At 41.3% G+C, this 22798-nt stretch overlaps 1 protein-coding gene across 1 annotated transcript in view; it reads left to right on the forward strand.

Moving 5' to 3' along the window:
- XPO4 (exportin 4) overlaps positions 1 to 22798 on the forward strand; it is a 166794-nt gene that overhangs the window by 69197 nt on the left and 74799 nt on the right. The window contains exons 5-6 of the mRNA XM_050937160.1: positions 18105 to 18221; positions 19035 to 19188. Coding sequence (XP_050793117.1) covers positions 18105 to 18221; positions 19035 to 19188 — 271 coding nt within the window. The remainder of the gene's footprint in view (positions 1 to 18104; positions 18222 to 19034; positions 19189 to 22798) is intronic.

The raw sequence follows: 22798 nt of genomic DNA on the forward strand, positions 1-22798 counted from the left end.
TCCCTGCAGTAAAGAAAAACTCCAACAGGTCTTAAAAGAAAGCTTTATATAAAAAGAAAGAAAAAATACAAATAGTCTCTCTGTATTAAGATGACACAATACAGGGCAATTTCTTAAAAGAATATTGAATAAACAGCCTTATTCAAAAAGAATACAAATCAAAGCACTCCAGCACTTATATTCATGCAAATACCAAAGAAAAGAAAACCATAGAACTTGCTATCTGATCTCTTTGTCCTTACACTTAGAAACAGAAGACTAGAAAGTAGAGCTACTTCTCCAAAGCTCAGAGAGGCAGGCAGACGGAAAACAAAGACAAAAACACTCAGTTCCCTCCACCCAAAGTTGAAAAAATCCGGTTTCCTGATTGGTCCTCTGGTCAGGTGCTTCAGGTGAAAGAGACATTAACCCTTAGCTATCTGTTTATGACAACACAAATACCTTTTTTTCAAAGTACCCTAAAAAAAAAATTAATCTCCTTCAGTTGTACTGGGACACTTTTCAAGAGATCAGAGCATAAAGCTTGCTCAGCATGTTTAAAAATATACCTGTCCTCCCTGAACAAATAATGCACTAAAACATGTGTACATGTAAAAAAGCAGCAATGTGGAAATCTGCTGCTATGCAGACAGTTGCGGGAGAAAAAGAAAATTAGCTCTGCTCACAGAGAAATCCTTGAGGCATGCAAAATAGAAGCATTCTACACAAACGTACAAGACCAAGAAATCACAATCATTTGCAGTTGAAAGAAGCTTGGGCCATGTGTTTCCCTAGCATGGGGTAGTCAGTAGGTGGACTGCAGGCCAAATCCGGACCAACAGAGGCTTTTGAATGGATCCCGAAATCTTTTTATTTACTTATTTTCATGTTTTAAATTTTCTCTAGAGTCTGGACTTTAACTAAACTTTGACCAAGAAATCTGGACCTTGACAAAAAATAATTGACTATCATCCCTGCTGTAGAAGGTCTGGGGATGGGGAGATTGCAGACACTTACGTCTGTATAATTTCAGTTGTGTAGGAGTCAGGGATCCCTCCCTGACACTTACCCACCCTTTTCATCGCAAAGTTTATGCTCATGAGTCCTCGCCAACATATTTAGGCTTCTTGGGTGCTGATAAGCCTGTTTAGGCTTGTTCAGTCCTTTACAAACACCTAAGGTTCATGGGGAAAAGGACTGGAGTGCTTGGCCAGGCAGAGAACCGTTGCTGCATGTCTTTAGGTCCACATGAGTGGGGCTACTCATATATAGACTTCTAAGGTCTTTAAGAAGGGAGAAGTAATGGCCACTGATGTGCTGCATCTTCAGTGCTGAAGATATCTGTGGGTCATTAGGAAGGGATCCCCTCTGTCGTCCTCTGCACCTCCTAGGGTTCTCACGAGAGTGGTGCTTCTGTCCTGCATATTTCAGAAGGCTCATGAAAATTCCCCTTTCTCTTCTCCCACTTCTTTCTCCAGTATCATTTTAGGACTATATACAAAAACTAAAGAAACTTCCAGGCAAAAAACTTTAAGGTGACATTAAAAGGACACTTTAAAAAAGAAAGATTTTAAAAAATCAAATTAAAATAAATTCTCTTTTCTAACAGAGCATTCTTTCACTTATTTCTTGTGATATAAAAAAGAAAACATCTTTTAAAGAAAATGTTTATAAAGGTTTACTGCTCCACTACTCTTCAAGTTATTTTCTTAAATGAATACTCTTGCCATCCTTCACAAAGTTCTGTCTTTTGCTTTCATATTTGTGTCAGTATAAGAAACTCTGCTGTTTACTTTGCTCAGTCTGAGTCTGTATTTTAGAAAGGTAGTGGCCTCTTGCCATCAACACACTGTAAAGTGTACATGAAAATAAACTTTTAAACTTTATTAAAGGGGAGGGGGGGGCCTTCATTGATTCTGTAGGCCAAGCACACTGCACACACTAGTGGCTCCTTGCATTCCTCTGTCACCCCTTGTGTCCCACCTTCCCATCACTGTGTATTTCAGGGACTCCCTGCAACCCTCATTCCTCCCTTCCCCCATTCCAGGAGCTCTGTATCTCCCATTCTCCCTTTCCTTATGCCAGAGACTCTGCGTACCCCAATCCCCTGTGTCACAGCTCTGGTCACTGCTGGATGGTCACTGAGCTTGAATCCCAACCCTGGACCCATGTGTTCTTGGCTTGCTGAGGCTGAGCATAGTCTAGTCACTGCTTCTGGGCTTTGGATCTCTAGGCACATTAATGAAATACAGATTATGTGTCTAATGCCACCTGCTGAGAGATGGGACTTCTTAGGGCAGTGGTCCCCAACCTTTTTGGCTGGCGGGCGCCAGCCGAAGGACCACTGTAGTGATGGAACACCTGCTGAAATGCCGCCGAATGGCGGTGACGCCTCTCGATGACGCCGCTTGCCGTTGACAAGCGACGTCATCGAGAGGCATCCCTGCCGAAATTCAGGAGCGACGTTTCTCGATGACGTCACTTGTGGACGGCAAGCGGCGTCATTGAGAGGCATTGCCGCTGAAATTCAGGGGCGATGCCTCTCGATGACATAAGTTGTCGGCGACAAACGTCATCATCGAGAGGTGTCCCCACTGAAATGCCACTGAAATTCAGCGACATTTCGGCGGGTGCTCTCCCGGGGGCCAGGACGTGGGCACTTTAAGATGCCCCTGCAGGCGCCATGGCACCTGTGGGCACTGCGTTGGGGACCACTATCTTAGGGCATGTCTTCTTTAACTTTAACATGGCTGTGTAGTCATGGCACCAGCACTGAGAGAGAGCTCTCCCAGTGCTGTAAAAAAACCACCTCCGCGAGGGGAATAGCTGCGAGCGCTGGGAGCACAGCTGCCAGCACTGTCTACACTGGCACTTTACAGCGCTGAAACTTGCAGCGTTCAGAGGGATGTTTTTTCACTCCCCAGAGCGAGAAAGTTGCAGCTCTGTAAAGTGCCAGTGTAGACAAGCCCTTAGCCTTCTGAGCTTTTAAATGCTAACACTAATACCTGGTTTCTTTGTTCTCCTTCTGAAGAAATTCCACTGCTCCAAAACTTTCTGCCTGCAAACCACCTGGAATAATTGGATTCTCACCTTAGAGTATCCATTGTCCTGCTGGAGCATAGTTAATAAAATGTTAATGAATTACTTGGTTCTATAGCTTCTTCCAGATAGGGTGTGATATGTGACAGTGTCCTTGTCAGCCCATGGCTGATTTACTGTGCACTGGGGATGAGAGTTCAGAACTCTCTGTATAACATCTGTCAGATTTGATGAGGTGTGTCAAGGTTTTTTTCCCCCACTTTGAACTTTAACGTCCAAAAAGTGGGGATCTGCATGGACCCTTCCAAGCTTAATTCCTAGCTTAGATCTGATAATGCTGCCACCAGCCAAAATATAACGCTGCCACCAGCCAAAAAATGGGTCTTAAAACAAGGAGAAATAAACCATTCCCCCTCCTTTCCCCCTCCCAGACTTTCCCCTCCCTGGGTTACCCTGAGAGGCTTCACTGATCCAAACTCCTTGGATCTTAAAACAGAGAGGAATTAACCTTCCCTTTCCTTTTCCCCCCACCAATCCCTGGTGAGTTTAGACTCAATCCCTTGGATTCCAAAACAAGGAAAAATCAATCAGGTTCTTAAAAAAGAGAGCTTTTAATTGAAGAAAGAAAAGGTAAAAAATTATCTCTATAAAATCAGGGTGTAAAATGCTCACAGGGTATTCAGATTTATATAGACTAGAGGGACTCCCTCCCCCCCACCCCAGCCTGAGATTCAAAGTTACAGCAAACAGAGGTAAAATCCTTCCAGCAAAATACACATTTACAAGTTAAGAAAACAAACATAAGACTAATCCACCTTTTCTAGCTAGTACTTACTATTTTGAAACATGAGAGACTGATTCAGAAAGATTGGAGAAAACCTGGGTGCACGTCTGGTCCCTCTTAGCCCCAAGAGCGAACAATGAACAACACAAACAGCACAAACAAAGACTTCCCTCCACCAAGATTTGAAAGTATCTTGTCCCCCGATTGGTCCTCTGGTCAGGTGTCAGCCAGGTTTATTGAGCTTCTTAACCCTTTACAGATAAGAGACATTAACCCTTAACTATCTGTTTATGACAAGGTGTACATAGACAGAACCTCCAAATCATCACACCAGGATCCCCCATCCTCCTCCCACATGGCAGGGCCACTATTTGCCCATTCTTCCTCTCATTTTCTCCTTCCCTCAGCAATTATTTTTTTTATTTCTGTGTAGGAGGTAAGTCACTCAGGGTGTTATCTTTTGAAACTGTATTGGGATGATTGGCAGAGTTGATATGAAAGGGGGGGTATTGTTATGATGGAGGATGTTAATGGCTGCTTTCAAATAGTTCTTTGTATTATAGTTACAATGATGGCTGAAGCAGCTGACTGCTAACCGTATGCACGGGGCTCTTTGTGCCTCATAAGAATGGCCATACTGGGTCAGACCAATGGTCCATTTTAGCCCATTATCCTGTCTTCCAACTGTGGTCTGGTGCTAGATGCTTCAGAGGGAGTGAACAGAATAGGGCATTTTATGGAGTGGTCCACACTCTCTCGCGTCTAATCCCAGCTTCTAACCATCAGATTTAGGGACACCCAGAGCATGGGGTTGCATCCCTGCCCGTCTTGGCTAATAGTCATTGATGTACCTATTCTCTAAGAACTTATCTAATTCTTTTTAGAACCCAGTTATACTTTTGGTCTTTATAACATCTCCTGTCAACAGGTTCCACAGGTTGACTGTGCTTTGTGTGGAGAAGTACTTCCTTTTGTTTGTTTTAAACCTGCTACCCTGGTTTGTGTGTTACATGAAGGAGTAAGTACACTTCTTCACTTTTTAAACACCATTTATTATTTTACAGACCTTTATCATACTCCCCCACCCTCCCAAGTCATCTCTTTTCCAAGCTGAACAGTCTGTCTTTTGAATCACTTATATGGAAGCTGGGTGATAGTCCTAATAATCTTTACCTTTTTATGTACTTTTCCAGTTCTAATATATTTTTTGAGATGGGGCGACCACACCTGCGCTCAGTACTTAAGGTGTGGGCATACCATTGACTTATATAGTGGCATGATATTTTCTGCCTGATTATCTATCCCTTTATTAATGGTTCCTAACCTTATCTTTTTTTGACTGCCACTGCACATTGAGCAGATGTTTTCAGAGAATGATTCCAAGATCTGTCTAAAGTGGTACAGTTGGGATTATGTTTTCCAGTGTTCATGACTTTGCATTTATCAATACTGAATTTCATCTGCCATTTTGTTGCGCAGTCACCCAGATTTGAGAGATCCCTTTGCAACTCTTCAGTCAGCTTTGGACTTCACTATCTTGAATTATTTTGTATCATATGCAAATTTTGCCACCTCACTGTTTACCCCTTTTTCCAGATCATTTATGAATATGTTGAATAAGACTGGTCCCACTACAGATCCCTGGGAGACACAGCTATTTACATCTCTCTATTGTGAAAATTGACCATTTATTCCTAGCCTTTGTTTCTTATCTTTTAACCAGTTACTGATCCATGAGAGGACCTTACCTCTTATCCCATGACTGCTTGCTTTTCTTAAGAGCCTTTGGTGAGGGACTTTATCAAAGGCTTTTGAAAATCCAAGTACTGTATCCATTGTATCACCTTTGTCTATGTGTTTGTTGTTTGCCTCAAAGAATTGTAATAGAGTGGTGAACCATGATTTCCCTTTACAAAAGTCGTGTTGACCCTTCCTCAACACAAATTGTGTTCACCTATGTGTCTAATAATTCTGTTCTTTACTCAGGGCCGACTCTTAAGTTTTTTGCTGCCCCAAGCAAAAAAATCCCCTCCCCCCCTTTTTTGGCTTTTATACATGTTTTCACTTTGCAGTTTTGTTTTGACTGTTTAAAATTAAAAAAAAAATGAAAACAGAATTTGTAGTTAGTGAAATAAAACAGTTTCCTACTAGTATAATTTTAACATTTAATTTTAACTAGTCATTTTCGGTTTTGTCCTGGCATTTTAGCCCTATAACCACTGGCACTGACGCGAAACTGAAATTAGAGCAAATGGTACCGGTAGAGCAGCACAGTACACACAGGTAATCGTGATTTGAGTGACTGTGTCACAGCATGACATGATATTTTTCACGTCACACTCCTATTGCACTACTGTACTTGCCGTAGGTAAAGTGCTAGTCATTGAGGCAAGAGAGCTCCCCACGAGCTCGGGTACACACTGAACCCAGCCCTGCTGGCGTTTTTCCAGCGCTGAGGCTGCCCAGCTGGGAGCTCGAGGGACATGCAATGGAGAGAGCTCTGGGGCTGGAGGAGCCAAGGAGGAGGTGCTGGGCTTGCTGGACAGATGCTGCCCCTCTCTGCCAGGTCACTCGCCCCCCTTCAGGAGGGGAGGCAGAAGGAGACTCCAGGCACTGGAGTGCTGTGAGGGGCTGGGGAGGGAGGCAGCAGCCTCTGGGGCTCCAGCAGGCGGAAGCTTCCCCGGGGTCCCGGGGACCCTCCCACCCAGCTCAACTCTTACCTTGCTGCGGATCTGGCCCAAAGTGGGTTCATCTCCCGTCACCGCAGCTCCTAGGGCCAGGAGTTGGGGCTGTTGCTGGATTCCAGCCCCACTCATCCTTGATCTTCGCCTTGGCCCTGGCATGAGCTGGGCTCAGCCCAGGCTGCCACTCTGCTCCCCTCTCCCCTCCCCTGGCAGGACGTGGTGCCGAGGGGAGGAGGATGCAGAGGCAGGGACAAACCGAGGAGGAGTGGCCCGCCTGGGTGCCATATTCCCCCCGTCCTCTGCAGCCGGAGCAGGGCCGCGCTACTGGCTCCCGCCTGAGGGGTGGGGAGTGGCCGCTGACCACGGGAGAGCGGTGGGGACAATCCGAGGAGGAGCGGCCCGTCCTCTGCAGTCAGGCAAGGGCTGCGCTACCGGCTTCTGCCGCTTTTCTGCGGTCAGTGGCCACCCCCCGCCACCCGCCAGGCGGAGCCAGTAGTGCGGCCCTGCCCCGGCTGTAGAGGATGGGCCACTCCTTCTCTGCTTGTTCACATTGCTCTCCAGCGGTCAGCAGCTACCCACTCCCCAGGCGGAGCCGGTAGCTCAGCCTTGCCCTGGCTGCGGCTTGTTCGTGCCACCCCCACACCATCCCAGGCAGGAGCCAGTAGTGCAGCCCTGCCCTGGCTGCAGAGGACGGGCCACTCCTCGGCTTACAGCCGCGGGGACAAGCCGAGGAGGAGTGGCCCATCCTTTTCAGCTAGGGCAGGGCCGTGCTACCGGCTCCCACCTGAGGGGTGGGGTGTGGCCGCTGCCCGCGGGAGAGCATCGGGGACACACTCCCCACTTAGCTGGCTCCCTGCCCTGCCGCACTCCGGCGGCAGAACAACAGGCTGGTTACCGCCCCCCTGGGGCGGTGAGGATCCAGCCCAGGAAGCTGCTTGAGGTCTGAGCTGGGGCCCTAGCATTATGCCGCCCCATATATTTTGCTGCCCTAGGCACCTGCTTGTTTAGCTGGTGTCTAGAGCCGCCCTTGTCTTTACTATTGTCAAGGTTTTTTTCCCCACTCTGAACATTAGTGTACAAATGTGGGGACCTGCATGGACCCTTCTAAGCTTAATTACTAGCTTAGATCTGGTAACACTGCCACCACCCAGAGTTCCAATGTCTGGGGCACTCTCTATTCCCCCCAAACTCCCCCCCACCCCCCGGATTGCCTTGAGGGACTTTACCAATTCCCTGCTGAACACAGATCCAAACCCCTTGGATCTTAAAACAAGGATAAATTTTCTATCCCCCTCCTTTCCCCCTGCTAGTCCCTGGTGAGTCCAGATCCTATCCCCTTCGATCTTAACACAAGGAAAAATCAATCAGGTTCTTAAAAAGAAAGCTTCTAATTAAAGAAAGAAAAGGTAAAAATTACCTCTGTAAAATCAGGATGGAAAATGCTTTACAGGGTAATCAGATTCCTATAGACCAGAGGGGCCCCCCCAGCCTTAGGTTCAAAGTTACAGCAAACAGAGGTAAAATCCTTCCAGCAAAAGAAACATTTACAAGTTGAGAAAACAAACATAAGACTAACACGCCTTGCCTGGCTAATTACTTACAAGTTTGAAACATGAGCGACTGATTCAGAAAGATTTGGAGAGCCTGGATTGATGTCCCGTCCCTCTCAGTCCTGAGAGCGAACAACAACAACAAAACAAAAAGCACAAACAAAGACTTCCGTCCACCAAGATTTGAAAGTACCTTGTCCTCCTATTGGTCCTCTGGTCAGGTGTCAGCCAGGTTTACTGAGCTTCTTAACCCTTTACAGGGAAAAGAGACGTTAACCCTAAACTATCTGTTTATGACAACTATAGTTTCAACTAATTTGCCTGGTACTGAAGTTAGGCTAAGTTAATTGCCAGGATTGCCTCTGGAGCCTTTTAAAAATCAGCATTGCATTAGTTATTCCCCAGACATGTGGTACAGAGGCTGATTTAAGTGATAGGTTATATATCCTGTTTAGTAGTTCTGCAATCTCATATTTGAGTTCCTTCTGAACACTTAAGTGAATACTGTTTAGTCCTGGTCACTCATTACTGTCTAATTTATCAATTTCTTCCAAAACCACTTCTACTGACACCTCAATCTGGGACAGTTCCTCAGATTTGTCCCCTAAAAAGAATGGCTCAAGTGTGGGAATCTCCCTCACATCCTCTGCAGTGAAGATGGATGCAAAGAATCAATTTAGCTTCTCTGCAGTGGTCTTGTTTTCCTTGAGTGCTCCTTTAGCACCTCAGTCATACAGTGACCCCACTGATTGTTTGGCAGTCTTCCTGCTTCTGACATCCTTTAAAAAAAAAAAATTGCTGTTAGTTTTTGTCATTTGCTAGTTGCTCTTCAGAAAAAATGTTTTTGGCCTGCTTAATTATACTTTTATTCTTGATTTACCAAAGTTTAGGCTCCTTTCTGTTTTCCTCAGTAGAATCTGACTTCTAATTCTTAAAAGATGTCTTTTTGTCTCTTACCGCCTCTTTTACTCTGTTGATTAGCCATGGTGGCATTTTTTTTTGTTTTGTTTTGTTTTTTTCTTACTGTTTTTTTTATTTGAGGTTTACATAAGTTGAACCTCAGTGATGGTGTTTTTTAAGAAGTTTCCATACAGTTCACAGGCATTTCACTCTTGTGACTGTTCTTTTTAATTTCCATGTAACTAGCCGCCTCATTTTTGTGTAGTTTCCCTTTTTGAAGTTAAATGTTACTGTGGTGGGTTTCTTTGGTATTTTTCTCCCTTGGAAAGATGTTAAGTTTAATTATGTTGTCGTTGCTTTTACCAAGCAATTCACTATATTCACCTCTTGGACCTTATCCTGTGCATAATTTAGGACTAAATCAAGAATTGCCTCTCCCGTTATGGATTCCATGACTAGCTTCTCTAAGAAGCAGTCATTGATGATGTCTCAAAATTTTATCTCTGCATCCCATCCTGAGGTCACGTGTTCCCAATGAATATGCAGATAATTGAGATCCCTCATTATTATTGGGTTTTCTGTTTTTGTAGCCTAATCTCCCTGAGCATTTCACAATTACTGTGACCACCTTGGTCAAGTGGTTGGTAGTATATTCCTGCTGCCATACTCTTATTAGTCAAGCATGGAATTTCTATCCATACAGATTCTGTGATATTCTTTGATTCATTTGAGATTTTTACTTAATTTGACTCCATGCTTTCTTTCACATATAGTGCCACTCTCCATCAATGTGCCCTGCTCTGTCATTCCCATATATTTTGTACCCTGGTATTACCGTGTCCTGTTGATTTATCATCATTCCACTGAGTTTCTGTGATGCCTGTTATATAAGTATCCTCGCTTAATACCAGGCACTCAGGTTCACCCATCTTCACATTTAGACTTCTTGCATTTGTATATTAGCACTTATAAAATTTGTCAATATTTAGTTGTCCGCCTTTATGTGATGTAATTGTTTCACTGTTTCTCTTCATTTCCTACCTGCACTTTGTCAACGTATAGTCTCTCCTCTTTACTAGGATATAGAATATCCCCTTTAATAAATCTTTCCCTAAGGGATGTGTCTGTCCAAACCATGTGCTCCTCTGCACCTGTCAGCTTTCCCTCAGCCTTTAGTTTAAGAACTCTTCTATGACCTTTTTAATTTTACATAGCAGCAATCTGGTTCCGTTTTTGGTTCCATGAGACCTTCAAAGTGCCACATTTCTTACTATTCCATCCTGGGCTTCCTGGTGTAGTTGAATTAGATGAGGACTGCAAAATGTAATTCATATAGTAAAATTTTCATTGCCCTCAGAGTATGAAATTGTTTGAGCTATGCCAAGTTCCTCAAGAGAAACTCCAGCTGGCTTTTTTATTTCTTGTAAGTGTTGGTGAGGATAAAATAATCACAAAAATTTACAAGGCTTGTATAATCACTGATTAAACTGAAGGTTCATTCAGTGTGGTGAGGCATCATATAATATAGTGCACAGTTGATTTAATTTCATATTTTTCATTATGAGTATACAGAGACATGAGTTTTCCACAAGGATAAGTAAAAATCAGCTAAAGGGAAATTGCCTAAATAAATGAATGTGCTTTGCCTTTAATTCATTTAGTTTTAGCAGACTTATAATTAAACCATCTGAGCAGGAGCTATGAAAGGTCTCTAGGAAAGAATCAGTTCATCTTCATTCAGACCCACAGAGTGATATGTGACTCATTGTTCATCAGACAACACAATAATGAAACACTCTGAAGAAAGATAAATAACAGTGGCTGAAGAGTTTCTTGATTCTTGCTATTCAGAGTTTGCAGTTAGATGTTAGGTACTTAAATAACTACAGTGATAAGTGTGGCATTAAAAACTAAGAGGCATGGATGTATAACAGTTAAGTAGTATATTAGATAAAATGGATATATCGGCTGCAGCATGTGTTGGGGATAGCATAAGTCCTCTGGGAAGATGAGGAAGCAGGTTTGAGAAGTTAAGCACACGTGCCATGAGCGTGACCTGCCAAAACTAGAATTTGAGTGTGTACAACAGTTGGCCTCAAATGAATCTCTGATACCAGCGACAAGCTGTGTGGTTTTGTTTTGTTAACTTTGTTCCCTGATGTAACTGTAGGGCTTCATTTTGTTTGCATAACTATTGGAACATCAGAAGGTCCAGCTGTAAACAGAGCGCTTTGGACAGAAACTGTTGAAGAAAGTCAGTTCTGTTATGCGTAGATGATCTGAAGATATTAGTAAATGTAGTAGTTTTGTCTGAGGAACGCTGGGGAGGGAGCGGGGACATTGTCCCTTCTCACTGTAGAACTGTCTTGCGAGAGAAATCTTACTTTTGAAGTCTCCCTTGGTCTAGAACAACTTTTTTACCTATACACATGAAAGTTTGTTAGCCAGGAACGATACAACTATTTCTGCCCCAATGCCCCTTTTCTACTCTATCAGCTACTTGCCTTTATACTAGTTAATATCCCTGAAGAATCACTTTTATCGCATACTTCCTGTGGCCCTGAAACATTGGCAACATTGACAATAGAGATTCCATTGTGGGAGAGGGGAAGAAAACTGAAGCCCTATAAATCAATAAGAGTAACTGAAAATTATTTAAGATAACAGGATTAGTTTCATGTTTTAACTGTGAAGGGAATAAGAGCCTTGTGCTGTTAAATTCATTGAAGTTCAATTATCTAGAATACAAAAGGAAAAATAATAAGATATTGAGATTTCCCAAATGGGATCTCGTCTTTAGTTTGATGATTTAGAATTTGTGGCGAGATGAATATGACTAACTTGAACCAAGCGTCTTTCATCATGAATGTTTCCACACACTGAAGTCCAAGACTGGTATACAACAGTTTTGTTGTACAATTAATTCTGCTTTGTCAGGGTCAGCTTCTATGATTTAGACAGTTGTGTGCTAACTCCTATGTTTCCTTAACCCATAATTGAACTGTTCTTCCTTTCATACATTTTGTGTCCTCAAATAAATCAGTTCACTTACTCAGTGAGCTGCCTAGACGAAAGTGAGAAATCCCACAAACGTTCGTTATGGGTTTAACATTCAGTATAAGTGACATTCCTTTGGAAGAAATGAATCACATTTTATAGAGCATGCATATATCATGAAGATTACTCCACGAAAGCTGTTTTGCAAAATAAGGTTCAAATTGTGCATATTTTTCATATAGTGGCTCTGTTTTAGTGTTGTGTATAGATTTAAAAAAAAATCTAATTGTCTGAAGCCATGCTTTAGGGTTGTCTGATTGCTAAATTAATCTCTTATCACAAGTCTCATTGATCTTCTGTTCGAGCAGCTGAGTGTTTTATGTATGTCAACCTTTCAAAAATTTATTACTGGTAATAAAGCTAACTGGGGTAAGTGCCAGGCTATTCTAAGAGACAATCCATGCTCTGAAGTATTTTATTTTGTCAGATGGGGTTATTGTTTGGGTATGTTCTTGTGACAGAACTAATGAAATTGCTGCTGAGTGAGACAAGCTAGGTTCATGAGGTGTACTCTTACTGGCATGAAGTTAATGACTCTATTGGGAAATTAGAACATTGAGGTTTGACTTTTAATATGATCAGACTTACTCACATTTTCTAACCATTAATACGTGGCATTCTTGAATCTGATTATCTGTATTTTGTGCTATATTGCTAAAAGTGAAAAACCAAAAAACCTAAAATGTGGTTACTTTAAAAGAATCTTGTAACTCTGTACAATTTTTTTTTTTTTAACCAGGCACAGTGTGCTCTACTGGTTGATCCTAAATAACTTTGTTTTTCAAATTTTTATGAGGTTTTTCTTAGACCTAAAGTAATGCAGCTAGTGTGCATGTCTAGATATGCTTTGTAGATCCCTCTGTACAAAATACACATGTAAGCTTACAATACTGAACTTTCAAAAGATTGTGTCATTGTGGCTATATATCAAGTGATCTCCTTTGAAGGGTCGTATAAATGTAATCCTCTTTCAATGAGCTAAAGAGGTGGCTATATGTAGCTCCCTTTAAAATTGTTGGACTGATTTCCCCCCCGCTACACACACATACACATTTGTGTGAAAATGGTAATATATCATGCATGAATATATTTAGTTTTTTATAGCATTACTTTGTTTTGGAAAATAACAGCATTTTTAGAGTATGTCTACACTGGGGAAAAAAAAGTGTGTTCTTAACTCGGGTTGGCTAACCCAGGTTAAGAAAAAACCTGGGTTAAGAACACACCTTTAAAGAAAGAATAGCATTGTAGCTGGGGTAGCATGGGCTGCTTAGCCATCTCAGGGCTTGTCTACACTGGCAAGTTTTGTCACCAAAAACTGCCTTTTGGCAACAAAACAGCAAGAGGACTTTTGTCGTGAAAAACGCCCAGTTTTGACGACAAGAATCTTGTACCCCATGAAAGACTTTTCTTTTCTCCTCCCTTTATTGTCAACAAAGAGCCAGTGTAGACACTGCTTATTGTTTTGTCCACAGAACTGGCTTCCACCAGTATCCCACAATGCCTGCCCTGATTGCTCAGTGTTTTGCTCTATCTGCCCTGCAGGCATGCGCCCCTCCCCTTTCAAAGCTCCAGGAGGTATCTGTGTGCTGCTCCATCAGGGGAACAAAGAAAGAGCAAATCATTGGAATGCTCCTGCAGAGGAAGAGGGACAGACTGCTGTGCTGCTTTTCCATTCCTCATCACAGAAGAGAGCTCACAGTGAGAGCTACTCATGATGCTGCTCTCGGCAGCTGAAGGGGCTGTGGGAGAACTCGGAGAGAATCCCAATATGCACAGCGATTAGCTCTTCTTTTCCACAACACTGCACTGTGGGATACATACCCATGGTGCATTGCTCACCCTGTCAGTGATGGTGTCCCCAGTTTGGACATGATCTGTCGACAGAGGGAGCAAGTGTGAACACCCTTTGGCGATTTTTGTTTTGTCGACTTTTGGGTGTCAACATAAGTTTTGTCAACAAAACTCGGTAGTATAGACTAGCCCTCAGTATGAACCCAGGTGGTCTAGGCATGTACATATTTGTAGAGGCTAGCCTGAGCTGCTGCTGTGCTACCATGGCTACGCAGCTGTTTGTAGCGTGCTGACCCAGGGACGTTTGTGCAAGCTATGAATCGTCTTCCCAGCTCCAAGTATAGACGTTGCCTAAGGGTATGTCTTCAGTGATGCAGCTGCACCTCTGCAGCACTTCAGTGTGGATACCACACCAACAGGAGGGCTTCTTCACCAGGCATGCTCTTTCCTTTTTTATTTCTAAAGGCTTATCTACAGTGCACATGGAGTTATTTAGGAATGGCTATTCCCAAATAGCTCTGGGACGGTTTTATTTTGGAATAAGGCTGCTGTGTTCCTGTTTAGTGTGGGTTAAGCTAAACAGGCACAAGGCTGCTTTACTCTGGAAAAAGAGTGTCCATGCGTGGAGTTATTCAGGAACAGTTTTCCTTGAATAACTCCATGTCTAGGCAAGCCCTAATGCTGTGAATGACAGTCCATAGTGATAGGATCTATTCAAGTTACATCTTTTAAAAACTAGTTTGTTTAAAGGGACAAACTTGAATATTCTAAAACGAATTTAAAATGTTTTTCTGATATTAATTAGTAAGTCCTGACATTTTTAAAATCAATTTTGTTTTGAAATAATTCCCTCTTCTCTTTGTTGTTGCTACTGCTGCTTTTAGAAAGAGACTTTTGAGGTGGGTCTGAGTGTAATGCCAAACCTGCTCAGAACAACCAGTCAGCTGCTGCTCTCTCTCCCCCACCCCCTCATGTTTGATTGCTGCCATATCAGCAGACTTACTGTTGCTGTTACTGGTACACAAGCCCTTGCATGAGCTCTATCCTAGAGCAGTACAGGAGAGTAGTGAATGACCATGCTAATGCAGTGTTTCCCAAACTTTAGAAAGCTGACTTCCCCCTTTCAGGAAAAGGAAATCAAGCTCTCACCTCTTGGAGACTTGCCCTGTCCTTTGGGGAAACACCATGCTGCTGCATGAGATCAGGCATGCAGCTGACAGACAAAATAATGAAACTCACAGTGCACAAAGTGCTGTCAAATGCACAAAGTAAAACTGAAAAAAAGGAAGGCAAAAGTAACTTTATTCTTTCAGTTAGAGTAATCTTGGAAGTTTTTTATTACCACAGTAGGTACCAAATCTCTCTCCCTCCCCCTTTCCTATTTCTTTACTCCCATCATACACTGTTGCATTTTGGCTTTGTAAATGGTGCCAACTTGTATCATTGCTCTAGTCGTCCTAGGTTGTTTTGTGTAGTAAATCTATTGGGAGGGTTATCAGATCTTTGTATGATAAAGCAGAGATGACTTAATTTGTATGCTGTTGTATCACAAAAACGATATAGGATGCTGATCATATATGGAATTAAAGTAATTGCCATTAAAGCTGTCTTTGCATCAGTGCTTCCTAGAGCCTACAAGTATTTATGGAAGTCTGGAATAGGCATTATCAGTATAGCATACAAAAATGTATAGCATCCTCTGGCAACTATGAATTATTCTTTAAAAAATATATCTTGCAGTGGCATGAAAAATCCTTAACTGTAGAACAGTGGCTCAGTCAAACTTTAAGAATTATTTTCAGCTTTTTCAAATAACTAGTTTTTATATAGTGTTCTCATAGTTTTGATGTTTGATTCAAAATGGAAGTGCTTGCTTTGATGAATTCTCATATTGATTCAATTCTGAATTTAGAAAAAAACCAGCCCAACAGTCCCAGCAGTAACTACACAGAGCCTTAAGATTTTTAAAACTGCTGAATCATTTAGGAGACAGCTGAATTATTGTATAATATAAGGTTGACAAGTAGAGAGACTCCACTGCTGTTCTAGCAATTGGAGGTTTTGATTTTTTGTTTTACACTGGCAAAGATGCAACCTTCACAATTTATCAATAGTGAAAAAGATAGGTAGAATTGACATTAAGAGAATTACTTTGAACTGAAATAGAAATATTTGAATTTAGCAATAAATTACGGTAATAAATTTTCATGTATTGTAGGCAATTGTCCGCAAAGATGCATGAAACAACCATGTTTGCTTGATCTGCCTGGGATTTATTTAGCAAGTAAGAATTTTAATTTAATATGTACTGGCTAAGATAACTAGTTGTCTGTAGGGTCAAGGTACTGACATCAGAGGCATTTCTGAACAAAGATGTTGCAGTTGGTGGGTGGATGGCGCTGCTTTCAGCTGTTGTATGAGCTTGCATAAATAGTATCTCAACTTTAATCTTTCGGGTGTTCAGAGGTAGTGTGCATATTTCCATTTAACCCCTGGACACTTGCCGGCATGTATGACCCTTTAACAATTCCTGTCCCTCTGTCCATCCGTGGCACCTTGGCTCCGAACAGTCTAGGAGTAAGGCCAGTAACTTTGAAGTTGTAACTGTATTGGGTACATCTATTAAGCAAAAATATTTTCATTTAATTAATACAAGGTGTCTGTTATGTTTCCTGTGTAATATGTTGAACATTTGTGAAATGTAATTTACTTCTCCAGTACAAGATGTTTTCTTTCCTTTTGTGTGTGGTGCAGGGGCGGCTCTCTGTATTTTGCTGCCCCAAGCTCAGCAGGCAGGCAACTTTTGGCAGCATGCCTGCAGGAGGTCCGCCGGTCCCATGCCTTTGACATACCCACCGCTGAATTGCCGGCAAGGCCACAGGACCAGCAGACCTCCTGCAGGCATGCCGCTGAAGGCAGCCTGACTTCTGCCCTCATGGCAACCGGCAGGCTGCCCCCTGTGGCTTGCCGCCCCAGGCACGCGCTTGGTGCCTGGAGCCGCCCCTGGTGTGGTGATCAATCGTGGTAAAATAAAGGGGAAATGAGAACTGAAAAAGATGATTAATGGACTTTGGTATCAAGAGTAAAGCTTGCTTTTTGCAAAAATCAATTGTTTTTGAAGCATATTTCAGCAAAGAAGAGTGTGGCCCTGACTTGTATTTTAGGATAACACATCTCTTTTAAGTAGCTCATCTATTAAAAACTGTTGAAGTATTGACTCTTGTCTTACATTTTGTGAGTGAGAAAAGAACAACCAGGGCCAAATCTGATTAGAGCCTTTGGGAGCTACCACAATATAATGACTGATAGGTTTTCTGCAGTCCTACAAGCTTTCTGTGTGTCATGAACTGTAGTTGGCAAGGTACTTTATTGTTGCTTGAATATCTACTTCTGTCAGTAGGGAATCATCTGTCAGTCTTCAAGCAGTGATACTTTCTGCCAGTTCTGTCGCAGTTCTGGATTTTTTTTTTTAAGAGATGGGAGAGGGAGCTTGGACTTTGGAGGTGCTTTTTTGACTAGCTATATCTCATTCTCTGTCTCTTTGGTATAAATTTAATTATGATCAGATACCAACATTGGAAAGTAACAAACACAACAGAGAGTCAAAGTAAACTGCTAAGTGACCTGGATAAATTAGACAAGTAGAGGCAACAGGAAGCTGAACCTTCTCTAGTAGTAGGCTTAGTACGCACTTAAAAGCTGTGTTGGCATAGCTCGGAAGTAAAAAGCAAAACACCCCATGCCAACAGAAACCTCAACGGAGATGGGCCTATGTTGATGGAAGAGGGCTTTTGTCGACATAACTAACATCATTCAGGGAGATGGTGTTCTTAAACCAACAAACTCCTGTATGTGTTGGCTGAGTCTACACTAGGGCTATGCTGACATAGGTAAGCCAGCATAGGGCACCATAGGGTAGACGTACCACTAATGAATGTAAAGCCTTAAGCACTGAGAAGGAACTAAACAGCATGTATAGAAAATGGGTTGAGCTAACCAAGCAGAAACATGAATATCATAAAGCAAATTTGTTTTCATCCTGTGTTAATACCGTAATATTACTTTTCATGTTACCCAATTACTAAAGTTCCCTCAGAGAAGGTGTGTAATCTACACAGGGAGAGATGGGTCATCCACGGAGCTTTACTTTAAGTTCTCCAGAATCTGAGGAAAGCTTGAGTTACTGCTCTAGTTTGTGTCATAAGATGGCTGAAGTAACTGAAGTCCATAAAAATATTCTAATAAGATAACTTAAACTGCATCTTAAGCAGTATTACCTTATTGAACAACTTTTCATTTATATTATTTCTTATATAGCAAACTTTGGCCTGTTCCATTTTAACGGCTTTGTTGAGCGAGTTCTCAAGTTCAAGTAAAACCAGCAACATTGGACTAAGCATGGAGTTCCATGGTAACTGCAAACGAATATTTCAGGTAAAAAAAGAAAAAAAAGTAACATATGCTAACTATATTTCTGATAAATAGAAATGTTAATAAAGGAAAACTTTCATGCACCAACAAATGCATTAACCTTTTTGGGATGTGCAAAAGACTCCTATATATTATAAATTAATATTAAATACATACGAAGTGTGTATTAATTCCTTGTTTAGTAAACATTTTAGTAATTTTAGGGATATTTGTTTCAAAAAGTGTAATGCATTTTTTGTTCATTTTATGAATGTAGATCTGTGAATCTGTACACAATAGGAATCTTAATTCCCTGTCTACCAATAGCAAATAAAACTAATACTCTTTGGAACTATGATAGTCTTAAATATAGCTTTGGTTAAAAGCCAAGGAAAGCCATGCATTTAAAAATATTATTGCAGATGGTGCGGTCTGGTTGTCTCAGATGTATTGTTTGGCTATGGATAAACGTTTTTGTGAAGGCATAGCTTTAAATTCTGTGACTGTTGTGGAATAGCATATCAACTTCTTCCATGCCAAAGACCAAATCCCTCCTCCTCTACCAGTTGTTAGAAAAATGTATTACCAGTTTTTTCTCTTAATGATTAATATTTATAATGAATAAGATTTAAGCTTTTTTTTTTAAAGTGTTACATTGTTTAGGTAAAGGCCTAGTTTCTGTTAAAAATGTTAGAAATGTTCCAAGTTAATGCAAGAATCTCAGATTTTGTAAACAAAATTTAATTTTATAATTTCTCGATATTTGCCTGATCAAGAACTTCTTACTTCATGAATGGGAGACTCCATTAATAGTACGTGCATTCTTCCTAACACTAGGAGGATGACCTTCGGCAGATCTTCATGCTAACTGTAGAGGTACTACAGGAATTCAGCAGACGTGAAAACCTCAATGCTCAGATGTCTTCAGTGTTTCAGCGTTATCTTGCACTAGCCAATCAGGTCTTAAGCTGGAACTTTCTTCCTCCAAATTATATCCTTTTAATGTTTGAACCTTTGCTTCAGCTAATTAACTTCACCTGTACTTGATAACTGGAGCCTTTGAAAAATGTAACATTTAGAGAAATTTGTTTTTCAAGTGGGGGTAATTTAGACCTTGCTATGCACTCTACTGGTCACTCCCATACTTGCTCTTATTTACTATATATTCAAGTAGTTGTTGCTGTTTTCTCTTTAAAGTTGTGAGTATTTGTCACAAGGTTAAAATTAGCTCATAGAAGCAACAGCTAGTTATGGGCTTCTGGACTGTCTGGCAGATGTCAGGATGGTGCAGAGTGGGAACTTTCATCTACTGCTTTTAATGTGAGACTAGGCAGAACCAGTAGGGATAGATCAGAGCTCTTGTTTTTCTTATAAAGTTTCTCACTGTGGATCTGTCACCTACTTCTCTCCACCAAGAAAAGGAGAGGATGATGTACAACTAACACCATCGAAGAATTCCCCCCCTCTCTGGCTTCTTTGGGAGCTAGAAGAGAAGTTCTGTACTACTTTTTCCATGAGCAGGAGGAAAGCATTTTAGGATCCCACCAAGAAAAAGCATTTGTCAGAAGGCAGGGAGAACAGACTGCACCTATAACACTACCCCTTCCTCCTGACAACCTACAGGTTGCCTTAAGATGGTCCCTTAGCCCCTCATTCCTCTGTGTGACAGGTTGCTGATCTTGGGATCCCAAAGAAGTGGGGAAGCGATTAAGAGAGTAAAGAAGAAGGGAGGGACTATAATGCAGGGAAGAGGCAGGGAGGGAGGAATGAGAAAAGAGAGGAATAGAGATGCCTATATATATAGAGAGGGAGAGAGAAAAAATCAGTGTAGATATGATAAACTGCATTTTGCATTTATCCAACAAAGAGTTAAATGGCAAAGTTTCACTGCTAGGGGTGACTTTTATCCCTGACTCACAAAGCTGTTTTAAATCCTTTCAAATCCATTTGCATCGAATGACACACACTACAAAAAAAAACTCAGACGTTATACCTGAATCCTCTGTAAGGACTTTATTTCACTCCCAGAAATATTGTTGGTTGTGGGTGATCAAAACACGTTGTCGGGATTGTTTTGGCCCTGATTTCTGGGATCTTTGTACCTATCGTACAATAGATAGTAAAAGTGAGATTTCCATGCTTGAAAGTGGACATTCTTAAGGTCTTGTCTGGAAGGCTGAGTTCATATTATGACCCCTAAAGTTATAGGGAAAGTACCATGATTTAAAAGAGAACATCCATTTGCAGTTCTGTTGAAAACCACTGAATTCAGGCTGGATTAATGGGCCATACTGAGCCCTGGTGTAACTCAGATAAAGTCAGTGAAGTTAATCCAGAGATGAGGTTGATCCAAGGGCTTTGAAGACTGATTCTGAAGGCTAACTGCTGAATGGTCTGAGGTTGTGTTAGGAAATTTTGGGATTTGCAGAATATTGGATATCTTTTGGGATCACCTGTTGCAATTTGACAGTGTGCACAGAAGAGGTACACCTTTATGCTGTCTTATGTTGAGGATTTCCCCACTGGCGTAGCTTCACCTCAGTACAAGACCCTAATGGAGGTGAATACCACAGTTGGAAACTGGGGTATGCTGTACCAGTGCAAGTCATAATTTACATGAGTGCTGTGCATCTATGCTGTGGGTTTGAAATGATGCAGTTACATTGGAGCAACTACACTGATGCAAAGAAAATTGGAGAATTAAATTAGTGACCTAGCTTACATTTTTAGCTGTATGTAATCAGCAAATGGCTTGTTCTGTGCCGGTAAATAGGTGTTAATTGAAATAGATGATCAGGCCTTATCACTGCATTAGTACTAGCAATATTTTCAGTCACTTGGATACTTTCAAGATATAATAGGTAGTAAATGGTATTTTTATAATCAAATGGAAGAGAGAATTGTCTTTTTTTTCCTCTGCTGGGCATTAAATTTTTATATGAAAAACATATTTAGTATCAGAATTAAGTACATTTCATTAAGAAAACATTAAATAATTCCACCAGTGTAAGTTCTTAATCTTTAATTTAAAAAAATGTGACAGTTGTCCATAGGTCTTGGACATTTGGTTCCCAGTTGTTAGACCTGAATGTGAGTGCACTTTTAATACATCAAAATGCATTAAATTAAACTTTGAAATTTTTGTAGCAGATGTTCTCTTCATTCTCAGACAGTTAGCAGACCTCAGAAATGGACTTGTGCAATCATCAGTTGTGTGTGGATTTTGCCATAGTGTTTTGTACTTCCTTTGGCAAAATACACTGTTGGTTATTCCTGTGTTCGTCAAGGACAGAGTGAAGTTTAATTTGCAGTAGATATCTGTTCTATCTAGTTAAATGATTATTGTATCTTTAAAAGAAGTGGCAAAAATGTGACAAACTCAGTACTAATCAAACAGAATTTTAATCTTCAAGGGTCATATAATTTAGTGTAATCTCTTAAGAATTAAGACAAGTTTTTTTAGTCACTGCCTGTCATAAACAGATAGCTAAGGGTTAATGTCTCTTAAACCTGGAAAGAAGTAACCTGAAACACCTGACCAGAGGACCAATCAGGAAACAAGACTTTTTCAAATCTGGGTGGAGGGAAGTTTTGTGTGGGAGTCCTTTGTTCTGTCTTGTATCTGTCCCTCTCGGCTATGGGAAGGATTTCTGTCTCTTGCTTTCTAATCTTCTGTTTTCAAGTTGTAAGTACAAATATAATAAGGCAGTAAGGTTTATATGGTTTTCTTCTGTATTTACATGTGTGTAGTTGCTGGAATGTTTTGAATTGTATTCTTTTTGAATAAGGCTGTTTATTCATATTTCTTTTGAGCAATTGACCCTGTATTTGTCACCTTAATACAGAGAGACCATTTTTATGTACTTTTTCTTTCTTTTTATATAAAGCCTTCTTTTTAAGACCAGTTTTTCTTTAGTGGGTAACTCCAGGGAATTGAGTCTGTGCTCACCAGGGAATTGGTGGGAGGAAGAAGTCAGGGGGAAATCTGTGTGTGTTAGATTTACTAGCCTGACTTTGCATTCCGTGTGGGTGAAGGAGGGAGGTGGGGGAGAGATTGGCTCTCTCTCCTTGTGTTTCCAGGACTGGAAATAGAGAGGGTGAAGTCCCTCTGTTTAGATTCACGGAGCTTGCTTCTGTGTATCTCTCCAGGAACCCGGGGGGGATACACCTGGAAGGGAGAAGGGAAGGGAAATGGTTTATTCCCCTTTGTTGTGAGACTCAAGGAATTTGGGTCTTGGGGTCCCCAGGGAAGGTTTTTGGGGGGACCAGAGTGCCCCAAAACACTCTAATTTTTTGGGTGATGGCAGCTTTACCAGGTCCAAGCTGGTAACTAAGCTTGGAGGTTTTCATGCTAACCCCCATATTTTGGACGCTAAGGTCCAAATCTGGGAATAGGTTATGACATGAGTGGCAGTGGTGAGATAGATAGAAGCCAGTAGGAATATTATATTTTTCTTTTCTCTGCTAGGGGCTTTTAAGCAGAGAGAAACAGTTTGGTTTCAAAAGGAACCAGAGAGAATTTTTTTTTCTCTGCTCTCTCTTGCAGTTTTTGGCTTGCATATTAAGCAAGGAACCATTAAGGGACTATTACGGGTCTTTTG

Source organism: Gopherus flavomarginatus, chromosome 1 (genome assembly GCF_025201925.1).
Source record: "Gopherus flavomarginatus isolate rGopFla2 chromosome 1, rGopFla2.mat.asm, whole genome shotgun sequence".
NCBI classification, from domain to species: Eukaryota; Metazoa; Chordata; order Testudines; family Testudinidae; genus Gopherus; species Gopherus flavomarginatus.